Here is a 22,900-nt window from a genome sequence, read left to right on the forward strand (position 1 = left end):
AGCCAAAACATTATGACCACCTACCTAACAGCGTTTTGGGCTGCCCTCTGCCATGATAATCACTTGCACCTGGTGATCAATGCCACAAGACCACAGATGTCCCAGAATTGGGCAAAAGAGCAAGGTGCCAGTATGGACTGATGAATGCTGAGTTCCACTGCATCCCACAAATGTTCAACGGAATTGATTTTGGGGGAATTTGGCAGCCAGGAGAGTGCACAAAATTCTTGGACATGATCCTAGAACCATTCTTACAAAATGTGGGCTTTGTGACAAGGAGCACTGTCTTGTTGAAGAAATCCAGTGCCATCTGGATACATTGTCAACACGTAAGGCAAAACTTGGTCTGAAACAATGCCAAGGTAGGATCTAGTGGTGAGGGTGTGTCAATGGGGGTGAGGGAACTCAGCGTCATCCATGAAAACATCCTCCACACTATGACACTAGCCTGTTTTTTCCAACTGTGCAGTCTGGTTGCAGCAGTTCACTTGCTCGTTGTTGAATATGCACCTGTCCATTGGCATGATGGAACTGGAACCTTGAGTCATCAAACCAGAAACTCTTTTCCAGTTATCCAACATTCAGTTCATATGCCCTTGTTGACGGTTGGTCAACAAGGGCATATGAACAGTTAGCCTACTCCACAGGTCTATCCACAAGAGCATCTATTGGATGGCATGCTCAAACATTTCTGTGCACCCTTGTTGTAGTCTGCCATTAACTGAGGGATTGTAAGCCATCCGTCTACTGTCCCAGACAGCATGTGCCAACTACCATCTTAACTATCAATCACTGGTGGTCTCCCTATCCCGGTGGCTCGCTCTCTCGCTCGACCATTCCTGCCACATCTTCACTAAAGGGACTCTCAAACAGCCAATAATGCCAGCAGGTGATGAGATTCTGGCCCCACCTTCCTAGAGCCACAAATTATTCCCCATTCAAACTCCATCAGCCCTCTCCATTACACGAGCTCTGCACTGACAAACACCACTCCTAGGTGCTGTGGGATGCATTCACTCATTGAGACAGGGGGTGGTCATAATATTTTGGCTCATGGGTGTATTATTTTATGCCATAAAAATTTGTCACTTGTATCTAGATGGTATTTTTGTCTATATAAGTATGTGTTTGTGAATTGATTTTCATGTTGTTCAAGTTGAAAAATCCAGAATAAGTTATAGGGAAAATTTCTACTCCCTCCACCTCAAATCAGCTAACTACAGCCTTGAGTGGAGAGGACTTTCAGAAATTACTTCATTTGTTAACAGGAATTGAACCTGGACCTCCAAATGAGTGGCAGATTGACATATTGCAGTTGATATGGAGGACAAACTTCAGCATGGGCAAGGACAGTTATAATCAATGTCTACTAATGCCTTAATATTTTTATTAGTCAATTTAAATATTTTTAAAATATTTAAATTGACTAATAAATATTTTACAATGCTTTTTAAAAATTTTAAAAACACAATTCCAAATTAATTCAAGTTATAAAGACACATTAAAGTATTCTAAAACTATGTGATATCTTATTTTTCGATATATACCTTTGTCCTGTCAATTGTATGAAGAAAGTATGAGACTGGTTTTCCTGTCCATGACACAGAACCCTCTAATGGCTTTATCACCCGTACATGCATGATAGTTCCAATATCTAAAATGAATATAAATAAATCTGTAAATGACAGACAAGCTAAATAAACACAGAGGGTCATGTGATTTAATTAAAAATATGGTCTCAAATTACCTGTTATGCACTGTCAAATATAAAAATTTCATTGTAATTATTGAGTGATTATTACATATTCATTTAACTTCGCAAGGCCTACAAAGAAAATCTGTATGTTTTGGGACAAGTATTTTCTTTGCTACATGCAACAAAATCTGTTGTATATCTATGTGGATGCATGGGGCCCCAGGGATAATAATAAAATAAATAAAATAATAAATATAAAAATTAAATAAATAATAAAATAAAAAAACAACCTATGTACTTCCCTCCTCATATAGCTAACTATCCAGCTGCCCACTGAATTTCTCCAAGTCAGCCTCAACTACCCTCTCATTCCAGTAATTATGAACTCACTGGCTAAAAGAAAACTTCCTACAATCCAGTCTAAATCTCCTTCCCTATAATATGAATTTATAGCCTCCAGTTCGTTCTGGAATTTATAAATAATCAATTTATAACTGAAAATTTTGCCTTCATTTATTTTACTATCTCCTCTCAGAGCCTTACAGACTTCAACAGAGGTGCTCTCTCTAAGGTATCTGACTGCCAAATTCTGCAGCATACAAATTCAAAGTCATTTCTCAAAAGAGTGTCCTTTTTGGAGATCTTGCCAAGCAGGTGGCTTGTCTTTGGATTCTTTCAAGAAGCTCAATGGTTTTTTTTTTTTTTTTTTTTTTAGGTGCAGCCTCCAAACTTGGAGACATTATTCAAAGAGCAACCTTACAGCTGTATGTATGCATGCATGTAAATTACATGTATATCCAAAAGAAAACATGTTACTTACTGGGGGCCCCATGTGAAAAGGTGCATTAACATGCTAAACACTTTCTGAAAAAAACTAAAAAATTAAGAACACAAGCATCACCATTCTTAGTAAACACAATCATTATATGATCACCAAAAATTATATAACCATAAAAATTTCAATTACATCATAATTTATTTGAAGGGAATGGGAATCTAAAAAATTTCATTACAGCCACTCCCCGACTTATGTAAGGGTTGCATTCTGCAGAATTCTACCTAAGTCGAAATTTCCCTAAATGCTTATGCAGAACTTGCAACTATGTGTGCTGAATTTACAACGAACATGTAGATAGAATTATTTATTAAATTTTATCTCATGCACAGGCAAAAAGTGTAAAAAATTACAAAGAGGAAACAGACATAATGTCAGCAAGCATCATTGCCTTTTGAGCATCATTGCCAGAATTAACTCTCCAGCTGATAAGTATGCTGCTGCAGAAGTTGAGGGCTGTGGAGATTTAGGAGGTTTTTTTCAACACATCACAAATTTTCTCTGCAGCTGCAGAATTGGCACTGGCAACTTCACCACATACTTTAACGTAGTGGAAACCAGCACGATGCTTGAACCTATAAAACCACCCGTTGCTTGCCATGAACTTGGCTTGGGGTTCGCCGTACTTATCCTTAATATCTTCATAAATACTTGTTGCTTTAGCTTGAATGGTCATTAGACTCAGGGGCACTCTCTTCTAAATCAGATTTTCCATCCATAGTATTAATAGCTTTTCCATCTTCGATATAGCACCTGAATGCTGTTTTGTGATCACTGTTGATCTGCATTGCATTGATCCTTCGATATGTGCACTGATGTTCTTTTATACGAGCACTAGCCTTTAAAATAGTATTCTCTGTTGAAGCAACGAGACCTAATTCCCATGCAATAGATGACAAAACTTTGTCCTGCTTCTTTATCATTTTTACCTTCATAAGTTTGGAAATTAGCCTCCATCAAATTATATGAGAGTGCAGAAACCAGTAACAACACACTTCCAGTTCTATCAAACCGAAAGTGTGCTGAGTCAGCATGCAGGCCACTCAGGATGATGTGTTACTACAAACACGGTCTTGATAAAATTCTGTAGTCATCGACGGAACTTCAATCTAGAGAATGATGATATGTGCACCTTCAAATCAGATTCAAGTGGCTCACTATTGTATGATCCTGACAAGACAAGAAATAACATTGAAAGGAAACTATACCGCTCACAGATCTTAACGTTGCATTACAAAAATCAATTCCTTGAAAACGTTCAATTTTCTGATGAACATCACATGGAGATGTCTGGATCCATTAACAATTCTCATTCTTAGGGGTCAAGTGAACTTTCAGAGAAGCCCTTGCATAGTGAATGTGACAATCTGGTGGTTTCTCATCACAGAATCACTAGTCTGGTCCTACTTTATTGAGGATGGGAACAGGTGTAATGTTACTGTTAAACCAGAAACATTAGTTAATGTCACTCATTCATCAATGAACAAAAATGATTTCATTGCTCCATGAGTTTCAAAAGGCAATGGTTTCAAGAGCATGGAACATCCCTATATAGTGAGGTTGACTCACTGTATGGTCTGGACTTATAATGGAATCACTTTGGGAGCCATCTCATTTTAAGAGTAACTACCTTTGTCGAGCTTACTCACCTAATTTAACACCACTACATGTCTACTTGTGTGCACAGTGTGTGTGTGTGGGGGGGGGGGGGGGAATTGATAAGGAAAGATGTTTTAAAACTTGCAAAAAAAAACCCATCCAGAGAGACAGAACAACAGGCCTCAACCAATCACAATAAAATGTAAAAAGTGTAATATAATCATAATACCAAACTAATTAAAGGTGTGTGATATGAAGCTAATTCAAGCTACTTTATTCAGGGATTTACTGTATGTGTGCCATAAAACTATTTGTAAAATGACAACTCCATACCACAGTAAATATATTTAATTGGAATTGGGAAGTGAAATGATTTCTACAAACAATAACTGAAATCTGTTTCTGTCAAAGTAGCAGTGTCAGATTCAGTTATTTTTTTTTTTCCTAATGCATTTCATTTCGATGATTAGGTCACAATCAAAAAATGGATGAACACTTTGAACTTCAGCATATACCTCACATAAAACTGCAGTGTATTTCCCATAGCAAACATTAAGTAATGAAACATACCGTTTTTCCAGAAAATAATCAGATATAAATTAATGCTTGCAGTATAATTTAAAAGTATATCAGATACCTGTTTGCAACTTCCATATAGCTTGCATAATAATGCTACCTTTAATGTGTGCTCAAGTACTGCATAAATAAAGCTATTTATTTGCCCAATACTCAATACTGGTTATATTTATTCTGTATTATTTTCATAAAATGGAGAAACATAAAATAAAATTTAAACTTACCACTTAAATTTCTGTCTGTGATACGAAAATTTAATGGGCAGAATGCCTTGGATGAGACAACACGTGCACCATCTTTCATCTCAGCAAACCTCATCTTTAACTAAAGGCACAAACATTTTTATTTCATTAAGTATGATATGAATTTATGCACAGTTGGGAAGGGACAAGAGAGACAGTGAAATAATTAGACATGTGTGTGTTGAGTGGTTAAGGGACAATATAAACAATGTAACACACACATGTGAAACAAGTTAGGTAACATAGACAATGTGTTACATTTCAGATATATTTGATTTTTACCATATTCTTAAATTACTTGGTTTTTTTTTTTGCCTTTTATGATTAATAGAAGTGAAATGAACTATTATTGTGTTACCAATTAATTAACTGATTAACTAATACAGTCAAGTCTCGCAGGGGTTACGTGTCAACATTTCCCTTCAAAAACTTCACGTGAAAGACCAAATAGCCCCAGATGTTTTCTACGTAAGCCTAAAAACTTACACAACCATTTACAATTAACAAAAAAAAAAAGTTTAAATGCGTGCAAAAAGGTTTTAGTTGCATTTTACAATAATGAGTAACATTTTAGAACCATGTTTCAAAAATACTGTATCAAAATTTTATTACATAGTTAAGAACAAGGCATGCACCACAGGATTCAGTACTCCTCGGTAGCAGGGGTCTCAAAGGCTGGAGAAAAATCAGGGTTGGCTGATGTCAAGATTTCCGGTTCGGGTGTATGAGGAGTTTTGGGCATCGATGTAGTTGTCCTTTTCAGGAACACTGTTGTGATGAGAAGCTGCTGCTTCTTTTGTTTGAACTCATTGAACATGGCTGTCTATGGTGCTAAAATATTGTCAAGGCTTTCTTTGAACTTCATTGCACAAACCACGTTGTCGTCATATTGGTAGAAGCAGTCCGCAAGGTGTTTGGCATCACGCATTGCCTGCACTAAGTTTTCCAAGTCTAACTTCTCTTGGCATGGTTCTTCCTCAACTTTGTCCTCATCCTCAGAGTTGGAACAAACAAGCTCCTCAAGTTCATCATCTGTTAGTGTTGTTGCCTGTCCAATTAAATCGTTGATATCCTCCTCCTCTAAGTGCTCAAAACCTATGCCCCATATTCTCTTGGCCAACTCCTTTATTTCTGTGATGGTTTTCTTGCACTGTTCATCTGGACTGAAGTTGTGCACAACCTTGGGCCACAAGTTCTTCCAACAGGCATTTACAGACTTATCCTTGATGTCTTCTAGCGCGTGTTTTATTAGGAAGAGACTGTCAGCTATGATGGTCCTTCTAAAACTGAATAATGTTGAGGGTGTTGTCCATGGCCTCAACGATTCCACCACTGCTTCATCCCTTGACTTTGGGGATGATGCAGTGGTGCTGGAACTAGTTCAGGAAGAGGCTCTTTGTCGTACAGGCTTTTGCATTCCACATCCAGTATACAGGCAGTATATTCCTGTTATGTCCTCTAAGAGCTCTTGGGTTCTGCGTGCAGAAAATTAGGCCAGGCATTGTCATATAAGACAAAACTCAGTCTTGTCTTACATTTCACAAAAAGGATTCTTCTGCACCCATGCTTATCTTTGGTGACACTCCGATTTCCGAATATTGTTCCCACATCTGGGGCGGTGCCCCCAAAACCTCTCTCAGGCTTCTAGATTCCATTCAGAAGAGGGCATTTAGGTTAATTAATGACTCCTCTCTAACAGAGTCTCTGCACTCTGTCTCACAGATGTACTGTTTCTGCTGCATGCCTTTTCTACAAATACTTCCATGGGCACTGTTCTTCTGAATTGGCTTCTATAATTCCCGCTCTCTTTCAAAACAGTCCAAACACATGCTGCCAACAGCCATTTACTGTCCAACTTCAAACTCACAGAACCAACTTTTCATCTTCCTCGTTTATTCATTCAACTGCCGTTTTCTGGAACAACCTTCCTTCACATGTATTTCCTGAAAATTACATGTCTACAGAAGTTCAAGTCTAATGTCAACAAATATCTTCTTTCGTCTTCTCAACCTCCAACCCAAACACGGTACTAAGTACTATAGGTTCTAATACTTCTCGTGTTCTTCTGAATTGGCTTCTATAATTCCCGCTCTCTCTTTCAAAACAGTCTGAACACATTCATTCAACTGCCATTTTCTGGAACAACCTTCCTTCACATGTATTTCTTGAAATTTACAGTCTACAGAAGTTCAAGTCTAATGTCAACAAATATCTTCTTTCGTCTTCTCAACCTCCAACCCAAGCATGGTACTAAGTACTATAGGGTCTAATACCTTTTTTCTTTTTTTTTTTTTTGTAGTTGTTGGTGCATAGTCTTCTGTGGCCATAATGCACCTCCCAACGTTATTGCAGTACTTTGATCCAAGCCCGAGGCAGGAATCGAACCTGCGACCTTTGGGTTGCCGGGCAGGTACTTTACCCACTCGGCTAGCCCGGTCGGCGGCGTAGCTAGTGATAAGTCAAATTAGATAAATTATAAATTTCAGATTTCAAAATATAAAGAATTGCTCATACCTTTTGATAGGAAATTCCTACTTCTCGACGCTCACATCAAATTAATCCCATTAATACATTATATTATATAAAAAAGGTCTAAGTATGTAACACAATTATGCCTTTTAAAAATATAGTTAATATATATACACGGGGATTTGTTAATAACTAATCTTGTCTTCAATTTCCATTATTTACTTACTGCCAGAAGGAAGAGCAAAGCACAGCCGATGTACATCAACTCTCCTAAAATTAAACCAACTAGCAATAACAGACCAGAAACAGAAGTCAACTGTCGAAATATCTTAAAATATTTTTGACTTAACTTCTTAATAATGGACTAAGTTATTTCGGTATGATCCTCATTATTTGCCTCATTAAAAAGAACAGGTGCATCTGAACTTTCCTTTCACGCCATCCATGAGAACCATGTTTTTCTTTTTAATGAGGCAAGAGTAATTAATATACAGCATGAATATACAAAGCTCTTAATAGTCGAAACACTCGAAATGAAGTTAAACCCCAATTCTATAAATGTATGTTGACCATACACTATTTCGGACTCGTGGACCATGTGTAAATAGCACTGTTTACATTGGTTAACAAAATAATCTTCCTGCGAGGCACTAATTTCAATTGAATCTTGGTTTATAAGAGTGGATATTGTCAAGTTAAGTCACTTTACTTCTTGTGAGCATGGATCATACCGAAATAACTTATTCCATTATTAAGAATTACTAAAAATATTTTAGTCAAAAATATTTTAAGATATTTCGACAATTGTCTTCTGTTTCCAGTCTGTTATTGCTGGTTGGTTTAGTTTTAGGTGAGCTGATGTACATTGGCTGCACTTTGCTCTTCCTTCTGGCGGTAAGTAAATAATAAAAATTGAAGGCAAGATTTATATATATATATTTTTTTAAAAAGCATAATCGCATTATATACTTAGACTTTTTTTTATATAATATAATGTATGAATCGGATTAATATGATGTGAGCGTCGGGCAGTAGGAATTTCCTATCAAAAGGTATAAGCAATTCTTTATATTTTTCAAACAATAAGCTCTAGAGAGTACCATCCTGCATTTCTCAGGTACCTCCTTTCTCCAAACTAGATCTTTTACACTGTTATAAAACATTCTTCCTTCTTTGGTCTGCTCTTCTACATATCTCCCTATCAATTTTCCCTTCTTTAGCTACTGTACTTCCTAAATATCTGAAACTGTCCACTTATATCTTCTTTCCCTCGATAAGATGTTAATCCCCTCCTCTCCTCCTTGTCATCCTCACTGCCTTACTCTTAGCATCACTAAACTTTAAATTACATTTCTTTGCCTCCTCCACCTAGCTTTCCACATACTCCTGTACCTTTCCCCATCTTCATAAATCAACAAATCATCAGCAAACACTTTTTTTCTGTCCTAATCCTTTTCTCCACAAATAGAACAGCCACAACATGCATTTATATATGAATTATATAGAAATAAATATTCAAATGCATATAATCCAATGTCTAGTAAATACACTTCCTAGCACTGACCAAGAAATGTAAGTGGGTAGATGAATAAGTTGATTCTAGAAAGTTAGGTATACAAATAGGCACAGCAGAAAACATATCGCAATAAAGATGCCATTTTCTCAGATGACAGGAAGCAACAATATACACTGGTAGAAAGAAACAAGGTGCTACACGCTGTTATGTGCATGTGATGTCAATACAAATAGAAGCAATATTGAAAATGTAAACCAACAACAAAGGTTAAAAAATATTTTCTCTTTCCAAAATTAGTATGCCCACAAAAATTTATGATAAAGCTGCTGCTGCAGAAAATGAATACATCACAAACAGAAAACATACAACCATGAACATCTGGCAATAGTTGAAAGCAGAAGGGTTTTTGCTACCTTCAAACACTTAGTTCAAACCATCCCCCCTCCCAAGAAATACCACTTCTTTGTACAAATGAAATACATATATATTAAGGAAGTGACAACTGGCTATGGTTCTTGATAACAATTTCTTTGTAACAGGGATTTATGCCACTTTTTTTTCCTACTCATTCACTGGTGAGGAAAATGAAGTATCTAAAATTGTGGTGTCATTATATAGAAAAATAAAATTGCGATTCCTCTAGAATATATAGAAAAATAATATTGTGATTCATATAGTGACGATTAATATTGTGATTCATATAGTGACTACATGAACTGCCATAGCCACTGTGCAAGTAAGTGCATGTCTTGCTTTCCAGACACCCTGTTCTTGGTGCATTAACTACCTTAAGGCCACAGCATGCCATTCATACACCTGCCACATTATGTCTATGACTTCTAAATGGCACTACATAGGAGAAGATAACATTGCACACCAATACCTGTGATTATGATGAAAGTAGTACCCAATATGAGATAACATTACCTATTATTATCCATCACATATATAAATAAGTCACACATAAATAGAATTATAAAGGTAATGAGAACTATACAATGACAATGTCATTAGGAAGAACTTTGCACTGTATGTTTCCTGAACATGGCATTTCTATTACTAATCGTTAATAGAAGCAAAGCATCAACTCCTATGCAATCACAGAACAGATCTGTTCTGTGAGTGAGAACCCAGTAAATCAATGGCTGAAAGAAAAACAGAGACAGCACTCTCCAACTACATTTCATGCTATAGTTCAACATTTTTCTTTCAGCTTTCAAATTATCAAGTTCTCTCTTCCACAGATCTATTTTAAGTTGCATTTAACAGGTGCTTTATGATAACACTGTCATTGTATATCACTGTCATATGATAACACTGTCATACAATGCTGGAAAAATTTCATTAATTAATACAATTAAACCATTCACCTATTTCAGTTTGAAATAGGCAATTTTTTTTTTTTTAACTCAAAATATGCCTTTTTATATGAGCAAAAACTGTAGGCATATTCTCAGGGTAATACTGAATGAAAAAAAAAAAATAATAATAATAAAATACTGATTTTTGGCAAACAAATAACAGACAAACGGCAGCAATCAAAAGCGGTTTTAAAAACCTCTTGCACTTCATGCCCTTGCACTCTTGGAAATAAAATGAAAGGGTTTCCTTTCATTTTATTTCTCTTTTAGGATGTTAGCATAAATGTAATACAACTATTGCCTTCACCATGTCCATCTGCATGTAATAACACTGTTCCTAGTATATGCATTTTCATGAAATTTTATATTTGGGTCTTTTAAAAAGATTTGTTGAACCAACTCAAATTTAATTGAAATTGAACCAATAGAAATCCAGCAATTATTATTTCTTTGTCCATATGCTTGTAAATAACTCTACTTCCCAGTGGTTGGATTTTCATTAAATTTTATATTTTTCACTCTTTCAGAACAATTTGTTGAGCCTTCCCAAATTTAATTAAAATTGAACCAACAGAAATTTTGCAATTAATTTATTACTGTTATTTATTTTTATTTTTTTCATACACATCACATAGACTACCCACATACCACATATTGTAGCCAAAGCACTGGATATCATGCTTGCTGCCATTCACAAAAACAAAATTTTCTCGGTTTGCACATGAGTCATTGCTTTTAGCTCCCCTTTTTTTTTCCTGTTATAAATTGCAAATTATTAGTATTTGCTAACATAAGATAACACAAATGAACTGTAATGCACTGTATACAATAACTTGTTTTTAGGCACATCGAAAAATATATATATATATGCATGCAAAAGCCCCTACTGTTTGCCATATCTGTCCATGTAACACAACTTGACTCCCAGTGGACAGATTTTCATGCAATTTCATATTTACTTTTTTAGAAAGATATTTGTTCAGTCATCCCTAATTTTAATAAAAATCGGATGAATAGAAATCCAACAATTATTTCATTTTTCCATAGAGCTTGTATATGGTAAAAAGAAATTCATAGATTAAACATGGTTTTAACGAGTATTGTTAGATTTGGACAGTCCATGCATGTTTCATGTGTACTGTTATGCAAGACTTGCATATTATACAAGTATTAAATATTACACAGCTGTAATCAAAATTAATTACAGAGAATGTAAAACTATAGAGCTCTATTAAGTGTTCTACAGAGTTAAAATCTTAATAATTAATTCATAAGAAGGTAACTATTTACTTTTCACTTCTATTAATCAGAGAAAAAGGGAAAAAAATGAACTAACTTATGGGAGAAAAAATCAAATGTGCCTGAAATGTAGCATGCTGCATACATTACCTAACTTGTTTTTTTAAACATTATCCAGAGGTTTTGTATGGGGTTCAAAATCCAGTGAATTACCAAGTCACAATAATGTGTTGGCATTCTTGAATGGCAAACATTCTTAAAACTCTTTGCATGGTAGTACGGGCTAGAATAATCTTAAAAAACAAATTCTCTGCTGTTGAATAGCTCTCTCATTGAGCACCATTTGAAAAGAAAGTCTCTGCATGTTATGGCAGTCACAGTGCTGCCAAAGAACTTCAATGTTCCATAACAAGCACAGGAAATTAAGTTTTTAGACAGCTGCAACTCCTCAGGCCATCACAACAGTGGGAATTTCAGCCTTTAATGTACATGAAGCATACAGATTCCTGAAAATGCAAAAAACTTTACAGTAACTGCTGCCTCTAAATTTTGTTTCATCGCTAGAAAGTTTTTTTTTTTTTTTTCTATCACTCTTCTTCATACCTGGTGCTGTTTAGCCTGTAATACATTCTTGCAGCTACTGTTTAGTTAGCACTGGATTCTTGATCAGAGCACAGGATTTTTAGACTCATTTCACTCACAACTTTCTCCTTACAGTTCTACCAGTCATTTCTATTCTAGATACTTCTTTCCACTGTTTAGCAAGACTTTCAGAACAAGCAAATTTGTTTTTAGTACAGATACAGAGTATCTGTACAGAGTTTAGAAGTGTTTTCCTTCACGTCTTTCTATTCCACTAAAATCCTCTCCAATGGTGCTATTATTTTGTCTACTAATAATGTGCCTCTGCTTTTAAAAAATATATTTTGTAGTGCTCACAGCTTGTTTGTAAAAATTCATTGTTCAACAAGACAGTTACTATTAATTTGTAAGGCTCTGTGCAGTCACTAGGTAATTCAGAAGGAAAGATAACTCTGGGAGATGAATGCAGCAATCATTCAGTGTTCAATTCTGGATAGTTGCAGAGCTATAGTAATTTGAATTTTAAAAAAATGGCTATGAAGTATCTGGTAAAAGATAAAAAAAAATTTTTTAAAAATAAATAAATAATAATAATATATATATATATATATATACACGAATAAGCAGTACTTAATATGAATTAAGTTATTATATATGTATATATATAAATATAATATATTATATATATAAATAATATATAATATTATTATATATATTATTTTACTTGGTGTATTTGCTTATTTTTTAAAATTTATTTTTTATTTTCTTGAAAACTAATTGTAATATCCTACAAGGTGTGGCTCTTAAATAACGAGGCTGTAACAATAAAATAAATAAAATGAAATATTTTGCACCTTACAAGTTATCCCTTTATAATTAAATAAAATAATTGCCTTGGGCTCTCACACTGTTCTGTACATTTCTTCCAAGCACAGAAACATTTCTGAAAGTCATCTTCTGTAAGCCTTTTAACACTTCAGTCTTTTTTAATGTCTCCAATGGACTGAAAATGGATTCCCTTAAGTACACTTTTCCAAGTTTAAAAGAAAGAGTCACAAGAGCCTACGTCTGGCAAGTAGGGTGCATGTTCACACACAGGGATTTGTTTTTTGGCCAGAAACTGGCACAAACAGAGTGTATTGTGTGCTGGAGTATCCAACCATCTTTCCACAATTTAGGTCTCCTCGTTCAAATTTTTTCATGCAGCCTTGTCATAACTTTAATGTTCAATGTAGTATGTTCAACTGACAGTCTGATTTGGTGAAATGTATTCAGCCATAACAATTTCTTTAATATCAAAGAAAACAAGAAGCATAGTTTTTGTTTTTGACATTCTTGCTTATTTTGGTCTGGGAGATTGTTCGTCTTCCACTGCACTGACTGTCTTTTACATTCTGGGTCATACTGGAACAGCAAACTTTCATCACAAGTAATTACAGTACTCAAGAAAGTCTGGATATTTTATTTTTTTTAGAAACATTTTCGCAAACTTGGAGCCTTCTCATTCTTTAATTTCCATTTAAAATTTTTGGCACCATCTTGTCATGCATTTTTACTCATGCCTATATTTTCAGTTAAAATTTGTCTGTTTTTCTGTCCATACTGAGTTCTGATGCAACTATTCTAACACTTAAATAACAATCGCTTCTAATCAATCCTTAGCTGGTCTGCACTTTCATCAGTTTTCATGGATACCAGACAGCCTGGTCATTCATAGTCTTCCACAATCTCTTCCCTCTAAAAATCTTTATGCCATTCAAACATGCAAGCTCTTCACACAGTATTGTTCCTATAAACTTGCCTTACCAATTCGTAACAGGTTTTGTTGTTCGAGTCTTTTGTATCATTTTTCTGGCAAATTGCAAAAACACAAGGTAACGAAAACCTGCCTCACAGCAAAGCAAATGAGCATGTTGGAATGTAACTTGGCAGACAACCAGGGAAGGCCAGTTGCTTTGCCTTTATTTCACAGTTTGTGCTGGGTGTATAATGGCTGTGCACAGTCTCATTATTTAATAGCCAAACCTTGTATATTTTCATCCAATACAGTTTTAGTATTTTTTCTGTAAATTTTCTTTAATTCACCATAATACTGTGACACATGTTACATGGAAGATGGCCATGTGACAATTTTTGAAATTTGAAAAATTCTACTGCGTTACATTTTATTAAAAAACCATCTCATTGAGTACGAATTAAACAGCACAAAAACTCAACATAACATTATTATCCCTTTAACTGTAAAATTACTGTTTATATAAAGAGTAATTATGTTACATGGTTTACATGAATTATTATCCATATTTTTTTAATCCAAACTATTTTCTGCAACATTCTAAAATGGATTTGAATTATCATGACACTTCAGTTCTAATGCAATTATATTGTATCCATAAATTTTCTTACTGCCCATTTTCTTCCCTGTAATTCAGGTCCATCTGTTTAACTGCTTGCAAATAGCTAAGTGTTTAATAAAAGTATTAAATATCAGGTACATTTTGAGTAGTCTAAGTATCTCAAAACACTCAAATCCAGCTGGGAAATAAACAAGGGTGGGGAAGGAAAGCTATCCTTGGACATAACATAATAAGCTTTAAAAATAAGTACAGTACTAAAACGTTTGTCACATTAAACTTACAGTTAGATCAGATAAATGAATGCATCATCATATAAATTATGGATGAATAAAACTTCCAGTAAATAATAAAAGGAATCAACTTCTTTTTAAGCATGTTAAACTACTGGACCAAAATTAGGGGAGAAGGGGGTGAGAATATTTCTACATGTTTTTACCATCTTTCATTCAATTCATAATCAAAATTATTTACTTACGCAAGAGCATTTCAGTAAATGTTTGATAACTAAATGGGACAACTAGTTAAAAGAGTATTATGACATACACAATGTAAGAAAAACATTTTAATTAATCGTTTCAAAAATGATTACACACATCTTTTGAGTGTTATATTTAGAAATTATATTAGATGGCTCAACTCTATAGAACTGTTCATTTAATTATAATTATGTAAAATTTTCCTAATTTATTAGGAAAGAGTGCAGTACATTAATATTATTAACTTCTTTTACAATGATGAGAATTATTTATGGTCATGCAAAGCAAAGATTATAATTATAGTGCTTTCAAGTAGCTAAAATCTTTCTTCTAGTATTTAAAAAATATCAAATTACTAATAAAAAATTACAGGTGCAATATATTCAAAGTGTTCCAGACTATCTGCAAAATTACTAAAACTTTTAGGGGAGATTTTGGTAAAAAATCACTAGAAAAAATACTGATGTTATTTGAACCCAACCTTTCTATTCACTGGTTTTGCACTGTTACCAATTAAACCAGAGGGAGTGATTATCACGTTTCCTTATGTCACATTTAAGGATATACTCATTAAACAGAAATTTCTTACCTCATGATCCACAGTAGGTCCAAATGCAAAATTATTCACAAAAACAAGCCTGAAAATGATAAGACATCTTATAAAATCTAATTTTTAAGATTTACAATACTTTCAGCACTGACTATTAAGTTAATTGCATCTAATTTTCCACCTGAGTGAATTAACAGTTTAAAAAGCAAGCCTATTTATCATTTATAAATGAATATAATAGAATCTTAACATTTCAAATAAGGAGCAACTCTATCTAACATTTCATTAATTAGCATTATTTGACTATGCCAATAAAATCAATGTTTCAACCACTCATTAGTGGTAGTATTTCCCTTTTACAGCAAATACAGCACTTTTAAAGGGAATAGCCCTAAAGGCTACTATAAGTGGGAGTGTTATAATATTCTACACTGTACTTTATTATAGTTTAGTTCTGGCTTTTATATCTGCTTTTTTGTATCACTACAAGTAATTGCTGTATTGTAATTTTCAGTTTACAAATTTGTTTAAAGCTGAAAATTTTTATACTACCCTTTCACATACTTTGGCATACATGAGCAGATATCCTTCTGGCTATAGCTATCACTCATCCACAATGTACGCTGCCAATCAAAGTTGTTTCATTGAGATATAGTGTATAGTGTTTACTGTCAAGCAGCACCGGGGGATCTCCCCCAAAACCATATAGTATTCTCTATGTCGTACAAACTCTATAAAATGCCAGAGGTAGCGTAAGTTTTAGTGTTGGTCTGTTGTTCCTCTGGAATTTAGCTGCAGGGCCCTAGTGGGACCCCATGTTGCCTGTCCTTTGCCCTGAGGAGGCAGCTGGGTATAGTAGGAGATATAGTCTCTAGTGGGAGTGAACCCTGGTCTGCCCCTGAGCTTGCCAGGGAGGGCCCCCTGGCAAGCTCAGGAGAGAGATATGGAAAGTGAAAAGAGTTGGCACCCCTGTGAAAGTAGGAGGGAACAGATGAAGATAAGGAAGGTGGATAATAGGCAGACTGTCCAGCTGGAAATAGGAAGTTAGGGCACCCCTGTGGAAGGAGCCCATCCTTCACACAATGGGGGACTGTCAAGAACACAAAGTTTTGTGGTGTTAATCCACTAGGTAGACTACCTTTCCCCACCTCCCCACGTTTGGTTGGGAAGGTGAGGGATTGGCTGGGGACAAAGTTATAGTGCCCTATGGGGAGGGGGATTTTACACTGTGGGTGCACATTGGATCTCTGTATAAGATCCCACAGCAGCCAGACTAGCTAGAGCCAGTGTGAGCAGTTAACACACTTGAGAGAAGAGGCATGGCAGGGGCTCCTAATAGGTTACCCCCACTGCAGTCTAATTTGGGTGGGCTGTCAGAACACACTCCACATATTTGGCCCTCTACACACACACACACACAGGTAATTCAGTTCTTATAAAATGTCGTGTTGTGCTAAAAACGGTGTTATACCATTTTTAGCACAACACGGCGCTGCTTGGCTAAGAAAAAGTACAAGGGGGGGGGGGGTTACGTTCCAAAAGCTAACAAAAAATACCATTCTAGATTTCGTGTATCTTCTGCTCTCTTTTTAAAAAAATCAGTAATCTGGTTTTGTTTGCTTTTGCTTGATAAATCTGTGAATTTCATCATATGGAACTAAGCATTTTTGAAGCTCCCATTTGAACTTTGGGTTCCTTTCAATCAAGAATCTGCATTCAAAAAATAAGATTCTAATTGCTCAGATAATTTTATGCCTGTCCATATGCTCTTCAGTGTAAAATTTGAAAGTTTAGTATTTTAATCTGTGCTATCATCCTCTTAATTGATTTGGTTTTACCTTCAATGCCATTTTCACCAAATCCGCTTTGCTGCCTCTTTTCTACCAGTAATTCTTGAATGTCTTCAGTAATCATATCTTTTTTTTAGGAGCATCGGCGACTAAGGCCTTATTGCTCTGCGTATATTGTCTATAAATTGAGTGTCCTGAGGTCGATTTTCTTGCTGGATGAAAAACCAGAGTTTCCAAGAAAATACCTAGAAAAACGGGATTCCAACTCAGGTCTTTTCCACCCGGTGTGGGGAGAAGGGCGATTCTATCAACTGTGCTACCCACCACAGCTTCAGTAGTCATATAATCAAAACCTTCCCCTCCTACCAATGTAAGAAGTTCTACTATCGCACCGATTCTGTTTTCTGCCGGTTCGACGATATTTCTTGAATGAACTGACTTTGGCCATACATTTTTTCACATGCATTTAACATTGATGGTTTTACTTCTTTGAGTGATAAAGCTATGATTCTGATACTGTCCACAATTGAGAAATGTTTCCATGCCTCCATCACTTCAATACATTTGGAAATCAATTATTTCCAAAATCCATTGTAACGGTTTTCTGATGCAATGAGTTTTAAAGGTGGATATAATGCCTTGATCTAATGGCTGAATGAAAGAAGTTCTATTAACTTAGTACAACTGTGGTGGTAGAAACATAACTTCAACGTTTGGATGACTTAAATCTTTCGGATGGCCTGGCGTGCTATCCAATAGTAATAAAACTTTGAAATCTTGATTTTTCCACAAGTTCAATAGCACAGAGCGTAACACGGGGATTTCCCAACAAAATAAAATAGAGATTTCTCAATTATTTTTACTAGTGAGTCAACAGCAGGGATTCAAAAAGAGTGGAAATGTGTAAAAATTACATCCAACATAATAGCAGGATTTTCCCTGGTAATATGTTGGATGTAATTTTAAAAATCTCAAAAATACCCTGTTATGAGAGATTTGTTGAAATTCTCTAATCGCGTTAGAGTGAAACCATGTTATATAAGTACCATGTTGTGGGGCGCCTCCGTAGCCAGGTGAGAAGGAGCAGCAGTGCGTAGCACATGCTTCTTGATTAGACTGGGGTTCGAGCCCGTCACCACCAAATATGGAGGATGCGGAAAGGTCAGGGAATGACCACCGCATATGCCGGAGCAATATGGCCTTAGTTGCTAATGCTCCTTAAAAAAAAAAAAAAAAAAAAAAAAAAACCATGTTGTGCGAGGATTGTCGCAATTTATCAATCGTGTTAGAGCAAAACCCTGTTGAAGAAGTACAGTGTTATATGGGGGTTGCCTGTACATGTCTTTTTTTATTTTTTTTTTTAAACTTATTCAAGGGCAGACTGAATAGTAGGCCATAGGGCAAACACACATTTATCGTCTTGCATTTATCATCATTCAGGCAGACAGGACACAGGTTCCACCTAAACAGCATTTGTCAGGCAATCCCATAAATTTTATTTTATGTTTTTTTTGTACCATTCACAAACATTCACTCACACATATCTATATAAAAATAAATTAGAATGATGATATATAGATATATATACCTCTATATATCTATGCACACACACCTCAACCCGCAGGTACAACTTCAATTGTTATCATTTTTTTTTTTTTAAATCTTATTTTTGATGTGTAAACATCTTTAGCAGCACCTACTAAATTTTGGACAGTAATAAAATCAATTTGCCACAATTTTGCAATGCGGAAATGATGTCATTTCTATTTCATAACAAATAAAATAGAGTCAGGAGGGGAGATCGAGCAAAGGATCATGGTTGTGCGAAGAGCTGGCATAAACCAGCTGGTTGCGGAAAAACATTTGATTCAGGGCATACCACTTGGGTGGCTTTGGGCTAACCATTGCCACCCATGGCAGAAACCTTTTGGTAACCAGAGAAATTGATATCTTGAGGGCAGTGATCTTAAATGTGCTCAGAGCTGGCATAAACCAGCTCTGAGCACATCCAAGATCATTACATTACATGCCCTTCAGCCTTACCAGTAGAAGCGTATTTAATACCAGTCTGTATTACTGAAGCGGTTGTATATTTCCATCAAGAGGAGAATCAAACTTTTTTCTGCAACCAGCTGGGTAGGTCAAGGATATTTGAATCAGTTCACAATTGGGAGATAAGATTCCAAATTACATGTATGAGTAGAATCTTTTGCTTGTCATTGGCCATTCTCATTAAGTTGCAGAAGTCCTCATTGGTCATCAAGTTTTCATGTTTCTTTGCAAAAGAGGTCTTCTTCTCGCAGTCACTTCTATGCAGGTCATTACTGCATGCTTTGTCAGGGTCAACGTAGTCATTGTCTTGACACATCTTATATATTTCAATCGTTTTGTGAATGTCCAAGTCCAATTTATAATCTATATGAGTTCTTCACTGTCATCACAGATCTTGACATATTTCATCTCAGACAGTATCTGTTTCCTCATTGTGAAATGGAATTGAAGCATATCATCTTGCACCTGTACTCATTGAGATCTTGAGCCAAGTCATAGCTTTGACGGTGTATTATGTGTGGATACTGTCATTTCTTGCAGATCTAGTGGTGCTGCATGAATACAAATACTTGTATTGTTGCAATCATACTATTCAACAAATGGCTACAATAAAATGGGTAATTAGGATTTTGGCCTAACCTCTTCCAAACGTTTATTATGGTAGAGTAAGTAGTGGACGTGAGCATAACTTATATAGTTCTTGATTTCGGTTCTAGCTGTTCGAAATTTAGTAGGTGTCGTCAAGATGTTTACACATAAAACATCTTTCATGCGTGCAGGGTACACGCTATTTTTTTATATACATATTCAGGATACAAGTCTATATATATATAGGACATTCATATTCAGCCATCATTTTCACTCACTACAGTACTCTGAATAAGACCACTTTTTTTTTCTTTTTTTTTTGCAGGTTGAGCAGACATCTCTCACCCAGTATTTGAATAGAGATACACATATGAGGTAATAACAATATTTATAATTACTTAGCAACTTAACACACATATGCACAAACACAACATTCAGTCTCCTATACATATACTTTCTCTCACACAGTTACAGATAGAGAGACAATCACCCATGCATATTTAAGACTAACACAAATATTACTTTGTTTACATGATTAATTTTTTACATTTAATCCATGATATTTACTTTTAATTAAAACATGCATTTGTTTCTAAATATATTTTGGCAAATCCATATCAATCACATGCAAAAATATGGACGTGACTGAGAGCTGCCAGCAAGCACTGCCATACAAATTTTCCACTCACACATACACCAAGACGTAGAAATAGACTAGAGATCTCCATCACATCTGGCAATGGAAACAAAAGAGCTTTAACAAGCACACACTACCCATACATACTCCAAAGTACAAAAACAGATTAGAGCTCTCCATCAACATCCAGCAGCACTGATGTCTCAGCGCCATTAGCAAGCACGCACTGCCATACACATTTTTCACTCATTACTCACACATACACCAAGATGCAGAAACAGACTAAAGCTTTGCATTGCGTCTGACAATTCAGGTGTGGCAGAGTACCTATCAAGCAAAATTGCCATTCACACAATTATACAGACAATTAATATTCCCACAATACGTATAATCATTCTCTCAAAAATAAGTGCACTAATAGCACTTGAACGAAGCACTAAGAATCCATAACATTTATATGGCTAATAACAACACCTGAATTAGTTATAAAAACATAACATATACAGTAAAAGTCCAAAAATCTGGACTTCTCTCGGGGACTGGATTGATCCAGATTTTCGGATTTTCTGGATTCTCAGGCAGTACTTTTAAAATTCAAATTTTAAGATGGAATAAAGAAGAGATGACCAGGTAAATTTTGATAGTTTATTCATTAGCAAATAAAGCATGCTTCATTTATCGAAACGAATTTATCTTCATTTTTCGTCATTTAAAGAAAAATAAAGTCAACACCTGACAAAGATGTAAACAGAAAGATTTTCACCAAAAAAAAAAAGTGTAATGCTTGAAATCGTGTTTAAAAATGAACAATGTAAAAGAAAAATACAATATATAAATGAAAGCAGAAGATACATATTTTATATAAATTAATTATTTGTTTTAGTTTATTAACGAAACATTTTCATATAAGCAGTAGCCCAAGATATCTTTTCTTCTTCAACTTTGTCGTTTTCTTCACCAGATTCTTCTGAATAATTCTCTTCTATCTCATCAGGAGTTATAATGCTTTGAATAATTTCTTGATCAGTGAAAGTCGCTGCAACTTCAACATCATCTTCAATGTGTATCCACTCTTCTATGTCATCAGCATTAAGTTTGCACATAGGGTTGTCTTCCGTACATAATTTAACAGTTTCCGTCAGTTCTTTCACTTCAGGTGCTTTCAGCTTTATGTGAAATCCTTCAAAATCTTCGTTTCGATCAGATTGTAGATCTGCAAACATCACATTCGGAAATAACTTTCGCCACGCTCTTAAAGAGTTACAGGCTTCACTGCATTCCATGCATTGGCAAGTGAAAGTGTTGCATCTTTGATTGTAAAACTGAGTTGAAATTCTGAAGGGTTGACATTCTTATGCATCATTTTCGTCATAAAATCATTTTTATAGTGACATTTAAAGTTCCTAATGACTCCTTGATCCATGGGTTGAATTGATGGTGTTACGTTTGGTGGAAAGTAACAAGCAAAAATATTTCTGCAACCAGACACTAATTTTGATTCATGCAGGTGGGCACTACAGTTGTTAGTATTAGTATTAGTAATGGCTGCATGGTGCAAGAAAGCCTATGGCTTATGCTGCACCAGCCAAAAAAAAAAAAAAAAAAAAAAAATTCCGAACAAAACAATGATAAAAACAAAAAAAAAAATAAATAAATAATAATTAATAAAAAAAAAGGAAATTAAACCTATCATCCTATGCACTTCCCTTACCCGAAAGTACTATTCAGATGACCTTTGAATTTCCCAAAACTGTCGGCCTCTACCACCCACGAAGGCAACTTATTCCAGTAATTTATAACTTGCTGGCTAAAATAAAACTTCCTGCAGTCCAATATAAACATTTCCCCCCCGTAATTTTAATTTATGTCCCCTAGTTCTAGCATCATTTATAATCTTGAAAATTTCGTCCTCATTCATTTTACTGATGCCTCTCAGAGCCTTAAACAGCTCAACCAAATCTCCTCTAAGGTGTCTAGTTTCCAAACTCTGCAACCCACATATTCGAAGTCTTTCTTCATAAGGACGCCCTTTTGCCGATCTCACCAGGCGAGTTACCCGTCTTTGCACCCTTTCAAGAAGCTCGATGTCTTTCTTTAGGTGCGGTCTCCATACTTGAACACAGTATTCAAAGTGTGGTCTAATATAAGCCTTATATAATGGGATTATCACATCCCTATCTCTACCTGCAAAAGTTCGATAGATCATCAATAGGACACCATGGGCCTTCGTTGCAACCTGTTTACAATGCTCAGAGAATTTTATGTCTGACCGTATCGTAATACCCAAGTCCTTTTCCTCCAGTACTGGGTTTAGTTGAATTCCACCAAGTGAATA

The 22,900-nt window shown here is 35.3% G+C and overlaps 1 protein-coding gene across 1 annotated transcript in view; it reads right to left on the minus strand.

Annotated features, from left to right (window-relative positions):
* The window catches only part of gpp (DOT1 like histone lysine methyltransferase grappa), a 241,475-nt gene that overhangs the window by 54,817 nt on the left and 163,758 nt on the right, over positions 1-22,900 (minus strand). Inside the window, exons 9-11 of the mRNA XM_090374787.1 lie at positions 15,538-15,586; positions 4,931-5,030; positions 1,548-1,654 (exon numbers count right to left, since the gene is read on the minus strand). Coding sequence (XP_090230913.1) covers positions 1,548-1,654; positions 4,931-5,030; positions 15,538-15,586 — 256 coding nt within the window. The remainder of the gene's footprint in view (positions 1-1,547; positions 1,655-4,930; positions 5,031-15,537; positions 15,587-22,900) is intronic.

Source organism: Mastigoproctus giganteus, chromosome 5 (assembly GCF_048544385.1).
Source record: "Mastigoproctus giganteus isolate SK-2022 chromosome 5, ASM4854438v1, whole genome shotgun sequence".
Taxonomy (NCBI): Eukaryota; Metazoa; Arthropoda; class Arachnida; order Uropygi; family Thelyphonidae; genus Mastigoproctus; species Mastigoproctus giganteus.